The sequence below is a fragment of the Electrophorus electricus genome, chromosome 17 (genome assembly GCF_013358815.1).
Source record: "Electrophorus electricus isolate fEleEle1 chromosome 17, fEleEle1.pri, whole genome shotgun sequence".
Classification (NCBI taxonomy): Eukaryota; Metazoa; Chordata; class Actinopteri; order Gymnotiformes; family Gymnotidae; genus Electrophorus; species Electrophorus electricus.
Window position 1 is genome coordinate 388,996 of NC_049551.1, and position 21,051 is coordinate 410,046.

Below are 21,051 nucleotides of genomic sequence, written 5' to 3' on the forward strand. Positions count from 1 at the left end.
AAATATCTTTTTCAACGCTGGGCGACATAGTGGAAATATCTTATTATACGCTGCAGACCAGTTACCCCAGTTGCTCAGCCTAGATGTTTTTACTCCTGACAGTCTGAGGATTCGTGTTATTTTGGTGCAATATTACTTATGAAGTACTTATTTATTAAGTGTAAATAACTTAAATTACAAGACTTTAACTTTTACAGAGGCAACGAACTTTCACTTTAACTGTGTTTATTAATTTATCTGGTCATTTCCCCACGAATCGCCAGACCTATGGCGTGAATGCACAGGGGATCTGCGGTTCTGTGTTGAGCCGTTAACACGGTGGTTATTCACACTGAGGTTTCATCTTGACTGCTGGGGTGAGATCTACATTCATGTGGGCTCGGTAAGACTTTTATTTTGCGTGTCTGTCCCGGAAGGTTTCTAGCTCGCTGGCGTTGTCCTGCGGAAAAAGTGGAGGGAAGTCAGTTTACTGCGCGTATCTGCGTGACACAGCTATTAACCGGCGACGGTTAATCGGACCGTGAGCGCGACACGGCTATTAACCGGCGACGGTACACCGGGTCGTGAGCGCGACACAGCTATTAACCGGCGACGGTACACCGGGCCGTGAGCGCGACACAGCTATTAACCGGCGAAGGTACACCGGGCCGTGATCTTCAGGTGAGGGTCTGAGGTACATCTGCTCCCCCTACAGTCATATCAAAACCAGCGGACTCGCTAGAAGCGGGACTGAGATTCCATCTGAACGTTAACTCGGTTAGGCTAACTTGGCTAGCTAGGTCAGTTATCTGGTAGACGGATATAGAGTTAGCTTAGTTAGGAGAACAAATATAAATAACTAGGACCGCTAACGCTAGCTGAATGTTAGCGGTGCTTAGTCAGCGTTAACTACCTGGTCAGAAGACGTAACTAACACTCATCTTAACTAGGTTAGTTAACACTTGAACGTCTAACTCCAAGTTATAATGTCGCTAAATAGTTAGCTAGCTAGTTATCAGCTTGAATGGAAGTTCAGCAACATGTAGGTGGTATTTTCTAAGCCTTCCTCGTCGTTAGGTCGTCGTGGAGGAGAGTCTCCTCAGGCTGATGTTCGCACTTCTCTCGGATGATTCGACGTGACACACGATGGCGTCTGTAGATGAACCTCCGGAGAGGTGAGCTGCAGCTAGAGAAAGGTGAACTTTCACCAAATATTCAGGTTCTAGCGCTGGTGACAAGTCTTTACCAGTGTAGAATAGAAAAAAGCCCTGATTTCAAGACATGTATAGAAATTACATTTTTGGTGTTAAAATAATGAAGATTCTAAATCCCTTTGAGAGAACAAAGTAATTAAAAAGCCTGTAGATGTTCCCTTTTCTCTGGTGTGATTGAGTCTCCATGACACACATCACATTTTATGCTTTTTCTTCACATAATACACTTAATGAAGTTTATATATAAACAAGAAAAGTGACTATAGAAAGTCAAGAACATAAAAAGCCAAATGGAAAAGTCTTGAAAAGGTCAGTAATTTTGCTTTGAGGAAAGTGCATGAAAGTGCCTGTTAGCTTGTCCTGAGCAAACCCGGGTCAGTCTGTAGCAGAACTCTGGGTCTGTCTGTAGATGAACTCCAGTGTTTGTGCTTCCTTCCTCAGGCACTGTTGGGTTTGCTTTGCCACAGAGAGGGAGGATCGCGTGGCTGAGTGGGTCAGCCCGTGCCGCTGTAAGGGCTGCACCAAGTGGATCCACCAGGCGTGTCTCCAGCGCTGGCTGGATGAGAAGCAGAAGGGGAACGGGGGCGGGTCTGTAAGCTGCCCTCAGTGTGGCACCGAGTACCGAATAGTCTTCCCCAAAATGGGTGAGTATGCCAGCTGCTTGCCATGAAGACCAGTTATTAGCTGTATAATCATTTAACTATTTTTTAAAAATAATCTCCTAAAAAATTTTTATACTATTTATTTATTTTATTCTATTTTTATTTAATGTTCTTTTTTTCAATTAATTTTTACACTTCATTTTATACTTTATTATTTTTATTTGAATCTATTTATCCAGTTACATTTATCATAATGTCTTTCTGTTTATAATTTGCTTTAGATTTTAATGTTTCAATTATGTCAGCAGTTGACTTGTTTTAAAGTGACCTACATAAGTAAAATGTTGTTGTTGTTCACTTTTTTTTTTTTTTTTTCTGTGTGTGGCAGGCCTTGTTGTGTACTTCCTGCAGCAGGTAGACCGAGCTCTGTCCAGGGTCAGCCCATTTGCTGCTGCAGGCGTGGTGGTGGGCACTGTCTACTGGTCAGCTGTCACCTATGGCGCTGTCACCGTCATGCAGGTTTGGCGCTGCAGGGTTTGGCCTGTAGTGGTGAGTCAGGGACTCTGCAGTTTGACTCTCTTTAGAGTTTATTTTAATCTTTAGCCATTTGGATCTGAGTCTGAGCATCAGAGCTCGTAACGCATCTCGGATTTGCTTTGATCCCCAGTATGGGATGTGGGGTATGGCCACGCAGTTAACAGCAGTGCTGTTTGTTCAGGTGGTGGGTCATAAGAAGGGTCTGGATGTGATGGAGCGAGCCGACCCACTCTTCCTGCTCATGGGTTTACCCACCATCCCAGTACTGCTGGTGCTGGGGAAGATGGTCCGCTGGGAGGATTATCTGGTGCGCCTCTGGCAACGCCACTCTTCCAAGCTCCAGATGCTTGTCCCAGGTATGGTGGAGAGAAACCTCATGGCTAGAGTTTACTGTCTGTGTGGTGTTAGCATAACGGTGTTACACCTCTGAGTTTAGGCAGTTTGCTCAGGACTCCTTTATTTTCCCTTCGTTGCTCTGCACAGGGATTGGCCGACCCCTCCCCCGAGTGCCGGGTGATGCTGGTTATGGCGGAGACCACATCTCTGTGTCGCGGACGCTGTGCGGCGCCCTGGTCTTCCCCTCCATCGCCAGCCTGGTGGGGCGTCTTCTCTTCCACAGAGTGTCCTCCAGTCTGCAGCGCACTGTCCTGGTGGGTGGAACCTTGGTCATGCTGTCCTATTCTTACCAGGTGGCGCGTGTGGTCTGTGCAGGGTGGCGTGTGGTGGCGTGTGGTTTGTGCAGGGTGGCGTGTGGTGACGTGGTGGGGTGTGTCTGTGCAGGGTGGCATTGCCTTTGTGTTGATCAAGGGGGTGCTGAAGGTTTACTTCAAGCAGCAGCAATACCTCATTCAGGCCAACCGACACATCCTCAACTACCCCGAACGAGAGAATCCGTCAGAGGACGCGGCCGACGACGACGACAGCGGGAATGACTGACAAGGGCCGGGCTGCTGTTGGGTTACACAGATTTACAACCTGATCCAGTAATCACTTTACTCAAAACTATTGCTTCTCCATGGTTACAAAATGATTTTGAAGTCTTTCTCATGGCCATATTGACTATACTATAGATCCTTTTATTTTATTTCAGGCATTATTAAATTGTGGGATTTATGTGTTTATGAAGTCTTTTTTATCCTGATTTAACAAGTCATAGAATATCAGATCAATACCTCTGTCGATCGTAGTTGAAAAGGGTTGATCACATAGCTGTAAGTTAAGTTTTTCTTTGTTACTTATCAAATCTTCATAATTCACTCTACATAAGCCAATAAAGATGGAGACATTGGATGGGGACATTACATGTCCCAGATCTCAGACTGGTTTGTAATGTAACACAGTTTACCACTCCTGTAACAATGTAGACCTGAAAATGTAATTTCATTTTCTAATTTTCTGGTAACATATTACTGAACTTTAGCAGGACCAAGTAACAACCAAAACTGCTACTGCCAACACAGTACGAATATAGTTATAATTTGAGATAGTTTAGGCTGTTAGGTGAAGTGAGGTCGTTACTGTTTAACTGTTATACAGTTATGGTTGTAATTATTAGGGTCTTAATGACGGGTTTGTACTTGGACCTGCTATGAGAGATGTGACTTTACCAGCAGAGGGCGCTCAGGTTACGGTAGCCTGCTGTGCTCGACTGAAAAGATTTGAGATGACCGCGAGAATAATAATAGACTAAATAATGATTTACACTGACTGGGGAAGCAAAGTTTTAGGGGCACGTTAATGCTAGTAGACCAGGGTCAGCTATTGGCGCATTGGCTGCTCCTGCTGGCGGGGCTGTTACGTGAGCTGTCAGAGATGTGAAGAAAATAAAGCACCTTATAAATAAATCAATTATTATGATGTGACTGATCTTTTTCTTTTCTTTTCTATACTGCATGGGATGAATTATTTCATGATGAATTAGGAATAGGTTTACAGAGTGAAAAATCAGATCAGCTATGACGGTTAGGAGGTGGCGGTAAATTAGTAGTTGAAAATACACCTTCGATTAGCTGCCATAATTTAAGAATGTTCAGTTTATTATAAATAACACTTTTCAGGCCTCAGGAGCTGCAGTGCTGTAAACTGAACCTGCCAGACCTTCATCACTGTAGCCCAAGCTGTAGCCATACCACTACACTATACTACTGCACAGTAACACACCTCACTGAACATATACCACTACTGCACAATAACACACCTCACTGTACATATACCACTACTGCACAATAACACACCTCACTGTATATATACCTCTACTGCACAATACCACACCTCCTCACTGCATATACCAGTACTGCACACTAACACACCTCACTACATATACCACTACTGCACAGTAACACACCTCACTGAACATATACCACTACTGCACAATAACACACGTCGCTGTACACATATCACTACTACACAATAACACACCTCCTCACTGTACATATACCACTACTGCACAATAACACACCTCCTCACTGTAAAACTGTCATCCTATAATATCCTGTAAATAGGAGTTTATTTTGTTTATAGTAAATGTTACACAATGTCTCAGGCCTCTCAGCTCTCAGCTGAAGGGGTTTGGAGAGGAGTGTTGATTGTTCACGTCTACATGCCCTAACAAAAGGAGAAGCAAACAAAACCATAATCTTCTCCACCCAGAGAGAGGACCAGTTATGCGCTACTGGACAATACAGACTTTCTGCCATGAACTGGTGTGGTAGAATCGGAATTCAAACTCACAGTCTCCCAAAAACAACCCAGCTGGAGCAGACTGTGATCAAGACAAGCTTGTGAGGGCTGACAGTTGGCATGCAGATTTGGAACATCATAAGCAGATTTCTATCAACTTCCTCTGGACTCCTCCTCTCTGACTGACAGATGTCACAACCAACTTTATAAACCTTTAATGTTTTCATCACTCTAAATGAGCTTCTTTCATGAACACAAATGTCATATCTCCCTGCTAACAAATCAACATTTACATTTAGCTGACACTTTTAGCCAAAGCAACTTACAAATACAACTGTATACAACTTTCAGTAATTGAGGGTTAAGGGTCTTGCTCAGGAGCCCAACAGTGGCAACTTGACAGTGGTGGGACCTGAACTGGCAACCTTCTGATTACTAGTTCAGTACCATCAGCACTGAGACACCACTGCCACTTGGCAGATGAATCTGTGTAGGGAGTATCAGACTGGGATAGTGGATGACCTTGCGTAATCATGTGTATAAGCGATCACACAATGATGACCATGTTTCCCTGTACAATTCTAAGCAGTTTGGAGTATTTAGTGACCTCTGCTGGGGAACCAGAATAAGTACAACCTGTGCAAAGAAGTCCAGTGCATATCCAGCGATAATCCAGCGCAGAGTAGAAGCGTGAAACATAAGAGCAGGAATACCAGGATAGCAAATACTGAGAAACAGGCCCTGTATACAGGAACATCTATGAGAGATATGGGCAGGACCAATGGGACAGTAAGTTATAGGATACCGCAGATCCAGGCAGACTAATGAACACTAGATGAACCAACCCAATGTCACGTTAATAGATACAGAGCTGGAAACAGAAGTGGTGGCAGAAGTAATTATGTTAAGTATAACATCCATGGAAGGAATACAAGAAGCTGGAGAAACATCAGAGACCAATAGAGGAACTAATCACAGCATTTGAGTTTAACCCGAGGTGTCCCACTGGTGACCATTTGAGCTGAGGCGCTGAGGAGAAAGCCATCAAGATGCAGTTTTACCCACCACACCCCACGTGAGCTGGCAGCGCTCACAGGATTCACACTGATGCACAACATTTCTTTGAATAATATAAAATGACATAATTCACATGGTTAAATTATGTAAAAGTAATCAATATTTAATAAATAAGTAAGCACACCTTTTATTTGATTTTTGAATGTCATGGTCTGTTTTTGAACAAGAACGGTTATCTAAAACAGAAATCTGGGATATGTTTATCTCAAAAATAAATAAATGAACCTCAATTTTATGATGCACACTTATGAGCCTCAATCATATCGAAGTTGAACATAGCACAGTGTATGCACAGACTATACGCACGTATGCACAGACTACACGCATGTAAGCACAGACTACACGCACGTATGCACAGACTATACGCATGTAAGCACAGACTATACGCACGTATGCACGGACTACACGCAGATATGCTCAGACTACACGCACGACAATAGACTTTCTGCCATGAACTGGTATGGTAGAATCGGAGTTCAAACTCACAGTCTCCCAAAAACAACCCAGCTGGAGCAGACTGTGATCAAGACAAGCTTGTGAAGGCTGACAGTTGGCATGCAGATTTGGAACATCATAAGCAGATTTCTGATGCACACTTATGAACCTCAATCATATCGAAGTTGAACATAGCACAGTGTATGCACAGACTATAAGCACGTATGCACAGACTAAACGCATGTATGTACGACCTATACGCACATATGCTCAGACTACACGCACGTATTCCCGCCTTTGGTTTTTGCGTTTTTTTTTTGTTTTGTGGTCATCACCACCGGCCAGGCGATTTTGCCGATTTTAAGCCTGTTTTGGCGATTTGGTTGCAGCACTGCAGGACTTGGTCTGATGTCCCTATACTCCACTTCTCGTTCAAGCCTTTTTGAAATTTAGTAAATTATGTTCTTAATAAAATATGAGATCAAGCACCAAGATGACAGCTAGCAGTAGGATACAAAATTTTCATCTAAAACGTTTAGATAAACAATATTTATCTTACTATGTATTGTGCAGGGCCATGCCCTGGATTTAAAGGAAAATAAATGGCAAGTGAAATATAATTTTGTGTAAAAAAAAAAAAAAACAACACAAAACTAAAAATACATTTTAGTAGCAGAGATGTGAACTTTGAACCTGGCTCAATGTTTTGGCCAGGAACAGAGGTTAAATTAGTTCAGTTATTTTCTCAGACTGCTTGTATGAGTTGGCGACTGTGCTGCTAGAAATGCTAGTTTTCATGTTGGGCTTCAGACACATGTGGTGACTGCTGAGTATCAGACCAGCAGATGAAATACTCTGAAGTGATAACCACCACAAGGACACTTGTATTGATCATTTTTAGTCTCTGTGAAAACACCTAGACTGTGTTGACAATGCTGTAGTGGCTGAGGTTGTGCGCTGATCTCAGCTGGCAAAGAAGCTGGGATGTGTGAAGACAAACATTCTATTGTACTGAGAGTGTGTGTATACATGTAATGAATAATTAAAGGCATTCCAGCTGGCCTAGATCTTTAGTCTAATACCAAACAACCTTGACCGTTTCAACTATGGCAAGGTCAGTTAATTCAATTTTGAGTAACACTGCACTGAGAGCTCTGAAATGAGCCCAACAGGCCAGTTTGTACCAAAGTGCGCAATGTTGCTCAAAAACGTAACATACATATGAAGATGTAAACATAGCTGCTTGCATTTTATTATTGATTAAATGTTTACTTGTCCAGGAAAAGTGGACAGCCGTCATTATTGAAACCTGCAGATCAGTATTCTATGCTACCTTACCCACATCACAGTTCAATTTAAAATACAGAACCAAACACCAAAACTACAAAACACATTAAGGTTTATGTAATTTATTAGGAGCAACTGGTCCATGTGTTCATGTAAACTGCTGCTTGTGGAATTGCAAAAGTATGATGGGTCTCATGGCAAGAGGACTGAAATCTCAATTATTACACACATGAAAAAGCATATGAGGTTTAAAGTTACTGGAATTCAACATCTGACGCAAGACTCTCAGTGAGGCATGTCGTGATGCACCAGCTTGTAGTGAGCACCACAGGACGGGCATCGCTGTGCGCCTCCCTCGTGAAGCCAGAACCACACAATGGTCGTGTTGTCCTCCTCACCTTCCACACAACCAAACATGCAGCCACAACATTTTACACCATGTACAGAGATGACAGGCAGGTCAAAATAGACAGAGCACAACCAACCGAAGCACTGCTAACTGAAATACTTACAGATACAACCCACAAGTCTTTTGTTGTTGATGGAGGGGACGATATGGGGCTCCTCCTTTGTACCAGCATACATCTTGGGCTTCTGAAGGTTGTAAGGATCCTGAAAAATTCCGAACATGAACTCAACCGGTCAGACTAGTTGCATAATTCCAAAGAAATTCTCAAACAATGAGGTCAGTATAAAGCCACTATGTCCGCAGGACGGGCAGCTACACACCGTGCCTTCCTTCATGGAGCGCATGATGACCTTCTCCAGCCCCGTGGCCTGCTGTTCGTCGGAGGGAATCCCTACATTAGAAAACAGACACACAAGGAAGGAATCCCTACATGATAACACACACAAGGAAGGAATCCCTACATGATAACACACACAAGGAAGGAATCCCTACATTATCACACACACACACACACAAGGAGGGAACCCCTACATTATAACACACACACACAAGGAGGGAACCCCTACATTATAACACACACACACAAGGAGGGAACCCCTACATTATAACACACACACACAAGGAGGGAACCCCTACATTATAACACACACACACAAGGAGGGAACCCCTACATTATAACACACACACACAAGGAGGGAACCCCTACATTATAACACACACACACAAGGAGGGAACCCCTACATTATAACACACACACACAAGGAGGGAACCCCTACATTATAACACACACACAAGGAGGGAACCCCTACATTATATCTCACACACACACACACACACACACACACACACACACACACACACACACACACACACACACACGACACAAGTGTTCAATCCCCGAAAGCCACTTAACCGTAAGCGTGCCTTCCTCCTCGCCACTAAAGCACCGGCTAGCTCACTAAATGACCTAGCCAAACAGCTAACGAGGCTGCAAACACTGCACGCTAGAAACTGGCGGAAGCTTCGGTTTTAGCCAGGAATAACAAACATGCGTTAACATCAAAGACAAATAAGTGCTGGTTTAGCAGCCAGGAGGAAGTGCGCTACAGCCCCACTGCCCTTGGCCTAAAGTCACACGAAGATTTAAAGACGCTTAAAGACGCTTAAAGACGCTTAAAGACGCTTAAAGACGCCCAGCACACGTTGACTGAAACAGAAGGAGCGCGCACCTCCAGTCGCCATGCCCCGTACGAGCGCAGCCCCGGGCGGAGCCCGCCAGCCCGCCGCGGCGCGGGCGACTCTCACTAGTAACCTTGCTGCCATTTCTCCTTCTGTCCCAAATCGCTGGAGTCGGGCTGATGACGTCAATATAGCGCAATGTCGCACATCACTGACGTCAGGTTCATATCCGCCCCTACCGTTGGCTCGGACGTGCGTCACGCGCGTGGCACCTATACCCGTTAAGACGGAAGTCTAACGTGTGAAAACAACCACACACACCCTGAGAAACCTCCTTTTATGTTTGATTACAGTGTTTTGCTGCTAACAAAAAACGACCAACATGGCAAATAAATGTTTATTATGTGACAAAAATATTAAGTGGCAAAAGCAAGCTAAATATTCGGCATATTTTAAAGTTATTACAACAATTTTCACAAGAGACCAAAATCTGGGCAATCTAAGTACATTGTTTTTTTAGAAGTTTTCACCAATGACCTGCTCTAGTTGGCTGCCAAACCCTGAACACTGACCTTTGACCATCGAGCTTTCTATCCAGTTCATCCAAAATACACTCAAAGTTCAAATGGGGATTTTGTAAGCCTCCAATTTAAATTTTCCTTAATTGTCTTTCATTTTCAAGCAGCTCTGTCAGATGTTCTTAGATTTCCAGGTTTACTGGGATACTAGAGATTCCCAACAGACCTGATGTTTCACTCTTGAGAGCTCTAGTGTTTTACCTTCCAGTGCTTTACCCCCGAGTGTTTTACCCTCCAGTGCTTTACCACCCCCAGTGCTTTACCCCCCCGCCCGTGTTTTACACTCCAGTTCTTTACTCTCCTATGTTTTACCCTCCAGTATTTTACCCACCAGTGCTTTACCCTCCAGTGCTTTACACTCCAGTTCTTTACTCTCCTGTTTTACCCTCCAGTTCTTTACCCTCCAGTGTTTTACCCTCCAGTATTTTACCCACCAGTGCTTTACCCTCCAGTGTTTTACCCTCCTATGTTTTACCCTCCAGTTCTTTACCCTCCAGTGTTTTACCCTCCAGTGTTTTACCCACCAGTGCTTTACCCTCCAGTGTTTTACCCACCAGTGCTTTACCCTCCAGTGTTTTCCTCCAGTGATTTACCCTCCAGTGTTTTACCCTCCAGTTCTTTACCCTCCAGTGTTTTACCCACCAGTGCTTTATCCTCCAGTATTTTATCCTTCAGTTCTTTACCCTCCAGTGTTTTACCCTCCAGTGCTTTACCCTCCAGTGTTTTACCCACCAGTGCTTTACCCTCCAGTGTTTTACCCCCAGTGCTTTACCCTCCAGTGTTTTACCCTCCAGTTCTTTACCCTCCAGTGCTTTACCCGTTTTACCATCGTTCTTTACCCTCCAGTGTTTTACCCCCAGTGCTTTACCCTCCAGTGCTTTACCCTCCAGTGTTTTAACCCCAGTGATTTACTTTTGAATCTTTACACTACTTATATTGTGTATTCATTTTCCCACTAGTTCAATGATTTATAAACATCTTGTGATGAATCGATGATCTCACCTCTAGATTCATCAGTGCACAGTGCCTTTTTAAACTCTGCAGCAGGCCGGTTCTGTCTCTTAGTCCAAATCTCTTAATCCTGTTCTGAGTACTGACCCATCAGTCCTGTTTTCTGAAGTCTTTTCTACACTGTGGACACTTTTTTTGGTTTCATTAATCTGTGATTTGAGCAGTCCTTCTGTTGGACAGGCCAGGTACCCATGTCCACTTGTCCCCCAACTGTGCTTTTAATCTGCATCTGCCAGACATACTTTGAACAGTTTTTCCAAGAAATCAATATCTTGGTGTTCATGGTTTTACTAATTGTCAAACAAGACTCTAAATTTGAGTTTTATTCAAACCTGGAGCATTGTAAGCCTGTAGGACTGGTGTGCAGTGTTTTTATCAGTTCTACATGCAATAAGCACCTGAGTAGAGTGATTAAGATCACAGCCTTTTTCAAACAGGTCTAGATTGTCTAATAAAAACAGTCACAGACATTCCCACTACTATTGAACATATGAAGGTCGATTTTGAAGAACCAATGCAATTACAGTATTTAAATGGTTTATTTTATATATTTGTATGACCAGAAATAAAATTATATTCTAACCCTAACAAGACTCATAAGTACACTGAAAGAGCTTGTAACAGAATCTGGAACAAGTGAGAGGGTTAGGACAGATGAGAGGGTTAGGACAGATGAAAGGGTTAGGACAGGCGTGGAGGATTAGGACAGGCGTGGAGGATTAGGACAGGTGAGAGGGTTAGGACAGGCGTGGAGGGTTAGGATAGGCGTGGAGGGTTAGGACAGGTGAGAGGGTTAGGACAGGCGTGGAGGGTTAGGACAGGTGAAAGGGTTAGGACAGGCGTGGAGGATTAGGACAGGCATGGAGGGTTAGGACAGGTGAGAGGGTTAGGACAGGCATGGAGGATTAGGACAGGCATGGAGGGTTAGGACAGATGAGAGGGTTAGGACAGGCGTGGAGGATTGGGACAGGCATGGAGGATTAGGACAGGCGTGGAGGATTAGGACAGGCATGGAGGATTAGGACAGGCGTGGAGGATTAGGACAGCACAGGTTTAGAGCAACTCCACATAATTGGCTGGAAACATCCCATAATGGCCGTCAGGGCCGTAGCCTCGCCACCAGCCATCATCAATCATCTCTATGCCACTGATGATGTCATCTGGGTCAAAGGTGATCTCTGTGTCATCACCTAGGGGGAAAAAAAACACTTTAGCTTTAGGTTTTAGCTTTAAAATGCATTAAAAACTGGGTTTATTGTCAAGTGACTGTAGGCCACTCACAAGCCTGGTAATCATAAAGTGCCCTGGCACAGATGTTCTCCTCTGATCCAGCGACCTCATCAGTGACCGGTATCTGGTAGTCCTCCACCTGTGACATCATCAGTACCATCAGCCCACCTAGTGAGACTGCTGAATATCGCTCTGATTCTGTTATTATGAAAGTTTTTATTATAATGTAGCCACGTCATAATAAACCTGTTTTTATTATAATGTAGTTATGTCAGAAGACCTTACTGGTTTAAAATTTTCAAAGAAATGTTGATTTGAAGAGGCTGCCTCGTAGATGTTCTTTGCAGGCTCTTCTTCCTCAGAGTCTTCGTCACCATATTCCAAATACAACATGGAGAAGCAAACACTGATGTTAGACAGCACAGATACAGTAGTCCATGTCTGTTATCATAAACCATATGCTGATCAGATCACGGATCATGTAATTAAACATACCTTGCCACACCTCATCTGATTCTACAGCTTGCTGGTGTGTGAATGAATAATCATGATCTGGCTCTGGAAAAGGTCACATGAAATACAGTTTAGTTAAACACTGGAGAATATCATACCCACACTACCATGTTCTCATGTACTGATAAGGACATGTGTCTGTTCACCTAGATCCTGCTGTAGAAATGAGGAAACTACTGGACTGCTGTAGCCAGGGGTACAGTACCTGCTTTGGCAAGAGTAGTTTCAGTAGGAGCTGGTTTAGTAGGAACAGACTCTGCTGCAGAGGAATGCTGGGATATCTCCCAGGTAGGTCCCTCACTGCAGATTGAGTGCTGAGTGATAAACTGACTTTTCAGACGTCCTGGAGAAACAGAGTAAGTGCAGTTAGTTCTACAGGTAGTAAGTGGTTCTCTTTTCACACTGACAATACAGCTGTTCTCTTTTCATACTGATAGTAAAGCTGTTCTCTTTTCATACTGACAGTACAGCTGTTCTCTTTTCGCACTGACAGTACAGCTCTTTTCACACTGACAGTATACCTGTTCTCTCTTACACAGATAGTACAGATGTTCTCTTTTCACACTGACAGTTGAACTGTTCTTGCCTGGTTGAGATCCAGTGGTTGGCGTTCTGTTGGTGTCGAGGCTTCTCTCCCTCTGTCTGAACACGTCTCTGGGATTCACTTTACGCTGTGAGATGATGGCTGCTGCCTCCTGGACACACGGTCCCTTTGTATGACTTGGATGGCCTCTCTGACCCCCCGTGCTCACTAAACAAGCCCTACAGGTATCTACTCACATGAGCCATCTGGACAGACTGGGATCTCCGCATTCCTGCCCTCTGAGTGTCTGACTGGTGCAGCTCCTGCTTCTGTGGATCAACACATGGGAGGCGTTCAGATTGCGATCGTATGCGCTACGGAGCGAATGGCAGCACTGTTCAGTTACAGGTTTATTAGAGTCTGGTGTTGATTCTACAGTCCAAGTGTTGAGGATCAAAGGAATCATGTCAATTCTACAATTCTACAAGCACTGTCCCCCATGCCTGCCGGGCAGGCAGAACAGAAATGAATCAACTTCACTGTGGGGAATCAACTCTTGATTCCCGACACCTGGATGTGATCCATTGGTTGTGGGCTCTGCTCTTACCCTTTCCTGACTCTCTGTCTCTCTGCTTGCAGCCTCTTGTTTGGTCTCATACAGTCTGAGAAACGAGAAGAAGCCAGTCAGGTCAGATCAGAGCTGACTGGTACAACCAAGACCCACTTCTGCACAGCCACAGAACTAGTCTGCAATTACTAAACAATCAGACAAGTGTGAGGCAGGTGTGCCAGGATGTTGATTGGTCCCTGGTTCTCATGTCAGTCACCTCTGCTGGTCGATCTGATTGGCTCTCTCCTTCTGTCGTCGTTCTCTCTCAGCTGCTTCTCTGGCATCCTGCGCCTGCCTCTCCTCCTCCTCCCTCTTCCTCTCATGCTCCGCCCTGTTGCGCTCCTGCCGGCGCCGGCTCTGCTCCTCCCGCTGAATTGGGTGTTGGGGAGAAAAGGTGGTGGAATAAAGCGGATCCTAGCAACTACCTGCACTGACCCGCTCACTAGCAGGGTTCCCTCACCTCCAGCTGTGCCCAAAAGTCGTCCTTATTGGTGCTTTGAATCTCCTGGATAGCACTGGTCTTCTGGTGCAATGACCCCTACAGAGACAACACCAACGTTACAATAAGAACCATACGCATCGTACCTGCTGATCTGTGTGTGTGTGTGTGTGTGTGTGTGTGTGTGTGTGTGTAAAGCACATGGCCCTTACCACAGAGCCACAAGGTCCTGTGTCACTAAAGCGGTTGGACTCCTTGTGGAAGTTGTAGTTGACACCAGCAGCCTTGGCCACTCTGTCCATGATGACATCTGGTTCCACATCATCCTCAGAACGCGCGTTGATGGTCACGTGTGCTCCCTGAAATAACACACAACCTGATCCAAGACACCTCACAATACAATCATGCAGCCCAAAGTGCATCGGAGTTTCACTGGGTTACTGTTTTCTTTTATATTTACAAAGTGAGAATTGAAATCTTACCCTCAGAAAATTGGACATCGATTGGACATGATTGGCACACATTCCTTTCCTGACAACCTTGACTCCCTCGCCAGTCTAGACGTAAAGACCAGCACAGAGGCACACGTGAACTACACAGCTAAACGTGAACTACACGGCTAAATGTGAACTACATGGCTAAACAGCACAAAAGGTTCAAAACACCCATACAAACACACTGAGGTTTTTGTTGAGTTGAGGCTCACTCCAACACCGTATGCAAAGTGAAGATGTGGTTTAATGTTTGTTTGTTTTTTCAGTACTTCCTCCATCCACCTACTCTCACACTGGACCACTGTACACTCACACAGACACTGGACCACTGTACACTCACAAAGACACTGGACCACTGTACACGAACACAGACACTGGACTGCTGTACACTCACAAAGACACTGGACCACTGTACATGAACACAGACACTGGACCACTGTACACGTACACAGACACTGGACTACTGTACACTCACACAGACACTGGACCACTGTACATGTACACAGTCACTGGACCACTGTACACTCACACAGACACTGGACCGCTGTACACTCACGCAGTCACTGGACCGCTGTACACTCACACACACTGGACCGCTGTACACTCACTCACACACTGGACCACTGTACACTCACACACACTAGACTACTGTACACTCACACAGTCACTGGACTACTGTACACGTACACACACACTGGACTACTGTACATGTACACACACACTGGACTACTGTACACTCACACAGACACTGGACCACTGTACACTCACACACACACTGGACCGCTGTACACGTACACAGTCACTGGACTACTGTACACTCACACAGTCACTGGACTACTGTACACTCACACACACACTGGACTACTGTACACTCACACAGTCACTGGACTACTGTACATGTACACACACACTGGACTACTGTACATGTACACACACACTGGACTACTGTACACTCACACAGACACTGGACCACTGTACACTCACACACACACTGGACCGCTGTACACGTACACAGTCACTGGACTACTGTACACTCACACAGTCACTGGACTACCGTACACTCACACACACACTGGACTACTGTACACTCACACAGTCACTGGACTACTGTACACTCACACACACACTGGACCACGGTACACTCACACACACACTGGACCACGGTACACTCACACACACACACTGGACTACTGTACACTCACACACACACTGGACTACTGTACACGTACACACACACTGGACTACTGTACACTCACACACACACACTGGACTACTGTACACTCACACAGTCACTGGACTACTGTACACTCACACACACCCTGGACCACGGTACACTCACACACACACTGGACCACGGTACACTCACACACACACACTGGACTACTGTACACTCACACACACACTGGACTACTGTACACGTACACACACACTGGACTACTGTACACTCACACAGACACTGGACCACTGTACACTCACACACACACTGGACTACTGTACACTCACACACACACACTGGACTACTGTACACTCACACAGTCACTGGACTACTGTACACTCATACACACTGGACCACTGTACACTCACACACAAACACACACTGGACCACTGTACACTCACACAGTCACTGGACCACTGTACACTCACACACGCACAGGACCACTGTACACTCACACACACACACACTGGACCACTGTACACTCACACACACACACTGGACCACTGTACACTCACACAGTCACTGGACCACTGTACACTCACACACACACACACTGGACCACTGTACACTCACACAGTCACTGGACCACTGTACACTCACACACGCACAGGACTACTGTACACTCACACACACACACTGGACTACTGTACACTCACACAGTCACTGGACCACTGTACACATACCCAGTTGATGAGAACAAACTTGGGCACCCCAGAGCTGGGCTCCTGCACGCGGCAGAAAGCGTACATCACTTTGCCATTGTTTAGCTCTTGCGTCATCTCCTCCAGACCTCCATCTGAGAAAGATTGTTGCAAACAGTGTCACCTGCTCTACTGTCACAGGGGGTTATCAACTCTGTGCAGCTTCACACATCCAACACACGAGTGAACAAATGCTAAGCAATGTAAAGGACTTAATTCAAAATGTGTTCAAATCCACACAAATGCTTGAAATAACTAAAAAATGGAACTAAAATGGCTAACCCAACCCCAGTATCATCCAGTACACCCAGTAATACCCCATAAATACCAGTACCCAGCTATACCCAGCAGACCCGATTCATTCACTCACCTCCTTTAGCTGCCACTCGGATGTTATCGCTGTTTCCTTCATATGTGAACAAAGCCCTACGATAAGAGTTTCAAAGAAATAGACTTAGACGTTTACTAGAGACACACACCCCGACATGCCTCTCAGCCGTGGATACAAGCAGAGATCCAATGGCATGCGTCGGACCACTTCATGTAGATTTTCAGACCTGTATGCACCTGTACACAGGTGATGTCACTTGGTGAGACTGGATGCACCAGATGAAAACAAACCCAGGAATCTTGAAGTGTTCTGGCTATATATATATATATATATATATATATATATATATATATATATATATATATATATATATATATATATATATACACACACACACACACACACACACACACACACACACACACACACACACATTTGCCTGTTGCATTAAAATCATTAAAATATGAAAAATATGAAGTGTGTGTGTGTGTGTGTGTGTGTTTCCAGAGAAACAGCACATTTCAGACAGAGGTCCTTCATCAACACCATCAGTGTTGAATATCTCATAGCTCTACATCTCTTACTACAGAGTTACTCACCTATAGTCTTCTTCACACACACACACACACACACACACACACACACACACACACACACACACGGTCACTACAGGACTCACTTACGGGTCCAGATATTTAACATTCTAGATATTTTACGAGAACCCATTTTCGAGCCCCGAACGAACGGCGATTTGCTCCGATCTGGAGCCTCGAAAATCTGTCAGCGAGCGGAAAATCGTGGCAAAACCTTGTGTAGCGTGAAGTCAGTATTAGTACTGCGGACAGATGCCAGTGCGCAGACCAAACCAGAACCAGGACCTCGCCTGAAACCCCGAGCTGAGCTGGCAGGTCCAGCGGCTTTAAAAGTGACATTCACACTCATTTTAACGCAACAGGTGAACAGCTCGCGAGGCTCCGTTTAAACAGACCACCTGTCATCTCTACCGTCAGGAATTGTTACGTCTGTGAAATTCGCATTCATTCTCAAGTTTATTTGAAAACTTGGTTTTAATAGAGATTTTCTCCAGTTACTAGTAAAAGGTTTAACACATCCACACGGGCTCTATAACTGAATCATTCTGTGCGCTCCGTGGAGGTGCGGAGCTCCAGGTGTGTGTCAGGTAGATGTGCTCCAAACGGAAGAACACACAGGTGAAGCTTCATGTCTGGGATAGAAAAACGTCTTAATTACGCCGAACTAACTGCACATGTGTAGAAACCTGTACGATGTTCCAACGGCAACAGTGATGCATCTGTAGAGTTTTCTCCCCAACGCAGTAGTAAAGTGGAACTGAAGCGGGACGGGCGGTGTAATGAAGGTGTGATAAAGGTGTCAGGGGTCTTACCAGTTTGTGCTTCCTTTCACCACCTCGTCGTACGCAGCTGTCAGCGCCGCGCCGTTTTTACTCAGGTTTACTGCCATAACGCTGCGGAAGAGCCCTGATCATATAATCTCCAGAGAGGTGCGGTAGATTTAATCACAGACCTGTCACGACGCTTCTGGATCTCAGATCAGCTGGTCAACCATCGGGCCAATGGCACAACTACTGACACAGATCAGGCTCGGCGAGTTTGCTGACTCTGAAACAGGGAAGGCCACCTTTCTTAAAGGACACCTCAGCTGGCCATGAACAGAAAACGAGTGTGAGGAAAACAACAGGAACGATCAAACTAGGTGAGGATGTGGCGTCGATAACTGCTCGGTGACTACATTAATCAAGATGCCCATCAAAGCCCTCAGCACACTAGCAGGTCCAGATCACAACAGCTGCTGATTCAGCAGAACACCTTCACCAAAGCCTGGCAGCGCAACACTTGCCAAACGAGTCTGACCCGTCATGCTACATTTTAAAGACTTATCGCAGAAATGAAACTGCACATTTTGAGGTGTAAATATGCCTCGCGCATTTCATTCCGTTTTAAAAACCGGAATAACTGGAATTAAGCTCTGATGAAAGGCACGAGGACGGCCCACAGTCTCGGGCGAAGTGTAAATTGTAGATGTAATTATTTTTGTCGCCGCAGGATGTCGTAGGTGAAACACGCAGCATGATTCATGAGTTCTAACGTTACATTCCTGGAATTGTTCAAACTGACTTACGGCAAATGTACATTGTGTTAAAAACGTGAATATCGCACCCTATGGAGTTGTATAGGCTGTGGGGGCATTCATATCTTTACTTATCTATTGCCATATGGTTTACACAAAATTCAGGTGAATAGACTCCCCCCAATACACACACACACACACACACACACACACACACACACACACACACACACACACACACAGACCGCATACACACACTTTTCTCATGTGTGATTTCCAGACAGTGTTTTAGTATCTTAACTAGGTTCTGAGAAAACCATGTGTGAAACTGTGCCATGTGCAAGCTTTTGTGTGTGTGTGTGTGTCTGTGAGAGAGAGAGAGAGAGAGAGAGAGAGAGAGAGAGAGAGAGAGAGAGAGAGAGAGAGAGAGAGAGAAAGAAAGAGAGAGAGAGAGAGCAAAGGGAAGTCTGGGCTGTAGACACAGTGAGCCATGATCTCTGTTCCTGAGACACAGAGAGCCGTGATCTCTGTTCCTGAGACACAGTGAGCCATGATCCCTGTTCCTGAGACACAGTGAGCCGTGATCTCTGTTCCTGAGACACAGTGAGCCATGATCCATGGTCCTGAGACACAGTGAGCCATGATCCCTATTCCTGAGTATATTGTATATTGTGTATACTGTAGGCAGAAGGATGAAGTGGATCTGATGGCGATTAGTTTTCCTTGTGTCCTCTGTGGAGCACCAGGAGACTCGTCGCACACGAACACCAGATGTGATCCAACATGTCAGCCTCCGTGGCAGTGAATATGTTAAAGGAACAGGAACCTCCTTCAGCTTCACTTTCTGTCGTCGGTGGACAGTCTTCCAATCCTGGCCACGTTTCTCCATTTCTTCGATACAACAAGAGACTGTTACTATCCAAACAGCTCGGAAAGCACAGCCAGGCACAGCCTCTGTTCCCGCCTTCGCTATAAGACGAAGAGGAGAAAAAGGAGGAAGAGAATGACAAGGTCTTCATCTCCAGCTGAGATGGTAGGACTAGAGCAGCTACACGCTGAGGACTCCTGACTACATGCTGAGGGCCCCTGGCTACACACAGAGGGCCCCTGACTACACACAGAGGGCCCCTGGCTACACGCTGAGGGCCCCGGGCTACACAGAGGGCCCCTGACTACACACAGACGGCCCCGGGCTACACACAGAGGGCCCCTGACTACACACAGAGGGCCCCGGGCTACACACAGAGGGCCCCTGACTACCCACAGAGGGCCCCTGACTACACACAGAGGGCCCCGGGCTACACGCTGAGGGCCCCAGGCTACACACAGAGGGCCCCTGGCTACACGCTGAGGGCCCCTGACTACATGCTGAGGGCCCCGGGCTAGATGCAGAGGGCCCCTGACTACACACAGAGGACCCCAGGCTACATGCAGAGGGCCCCGGGCTACACGCAGAGGTGTAGGGCCCCAGACTACACACAGACAGCCCCTGACTACACACAGAGGGCCCTGGGCTACACGCGGAGGGCCCCTGGCTACACGCAGAGGGCCCTGGGCTACACACAGAGGGCCCCTGACTACACACAGTGGGCCCCTGACTACACACAGAGGGTGCTGGTGTACACACAGAGGGCCCCTGGCTACACACTCTATAGCACACCTGTTTGTCTGCCCCTACTGATCACTGCTCAATAAGTATGCTGTCTTTTCCCTTATTGGATCAAATAAAACTTAAATAGATGACTAAAATTAATCCCTCATCAACCCAACAGAATATGGATCTCCCCATGCACACACACACACACACACACACACACACATACATACACACACACAAATCTCCATCCTCCTGTTTCCAGCCATTCCACACTCCACATCTGTAATCCCAACACACATGC

General features: G+C 45.7%; 3 protein-coding genes across 6 annotated transcripts; 1 reads left to right on the forward strand and 2 right to left on the reverse strand.

Annotated features, from left to right (window-relative positions):
* The first annotated feature begins 8 nt into the window (after positions 1-8).
* On the forward strand, positions 9-4,180 carry march5l (membrane-associated ring finger (C3HC4) 5, like). 4 transcript variants are annotated; one of them, XM_027028834.2, is made up of 8 exons: positions 9-318; positions 417-660; positions 1,057-1,154; positions 1,635-1,837; positions 2,184-2,344; positions 2,514-2,688; positions 2,816-2,982; positions 3,113-4,180. In XM_027028834.2, exons 3-8 carry the CDS (start codon positions 1,126-1,128, stop codon positions 3,266-3,268), a joined length of 891 nt encoding a protein of 296 aa, XP_026884635.1. In that variant the 5' UTR covers positions 9-318; positions 417-660; positions 1,057-1,125; the 3' UTR covers positions 3,269-4,180. The 4 variants fall into 4 exon arrangements, with proteins under 4 accessions (XP_026884635.1, XP_026884636.1, XP_026884634.1 ...); XM_027028835.2 differs by having other exon boundaries at positions 9-673; XM_027028833.2 differs by having other exon boundaries at positions 9-660.
* A 3,736-nt stretch (positions 4,181-7,916) lies between these two features.
* On the reverse strand, positions 7,917-9,564 carry zgc:86599 (Cyt_c_Oxidase_Vb domain-containing protein). The gene is made up of 4 exons (XM_027028838.2): positions 9,449-9,564; positions 8,540-8,610; positions 8,323-8,422; positions 7,917-8,208 (listed from the first exon to the last, which is right to left on the reverse strand). The coding sequence occupies exons 1-4, from the start codon at positions 9,540-9,542 to the stop codon at positions 8,096-8,098; spliced, it is 378 nt and encodes a 125-aa protein (XP_026884639.1). The 5' UTR covers positions 9,543-9,564; the 3' UTR covers positions 7,917-8,095.
* Positions 9,565-11,995: 2,431 nt separating this feature from the next.
* On the reverse strand, positions 11,996-18,526 carry dbnla (drebrin-like a). The gene is made up of 15 exons (XM_035535383.1): positions 18,450-18,526; positions 17,084-17,139; positions 16,696-16,808; positions 14,785-14,859; positions 14,515-14,661; positions 14,324-14,401; positions 14,081-14,232; positions 13,861-13,915; positions 13,511-13,579; positions 13,317-13,425; positions 12,936-13,073; positions 12,713-12,775; positions 12,503-12,582; positions 12,269-12,356; positions 11,996-12,177 (listed from the first exon to the last, which is right to left on the reverse strand). The coding sequence occupies exons 1-15, from the start codon at positions 18,524-18,526 to the stop codon at positions 12,041-12,043; spliced, it is 1,437 nt and encodes a 478-aa protein (XP_035391276.1). The 3' UTR covers positions 11,996-12,040.
* Between the last annotated feature and the right edge of the window lie 2,525 nt (positions 18,527-21,051).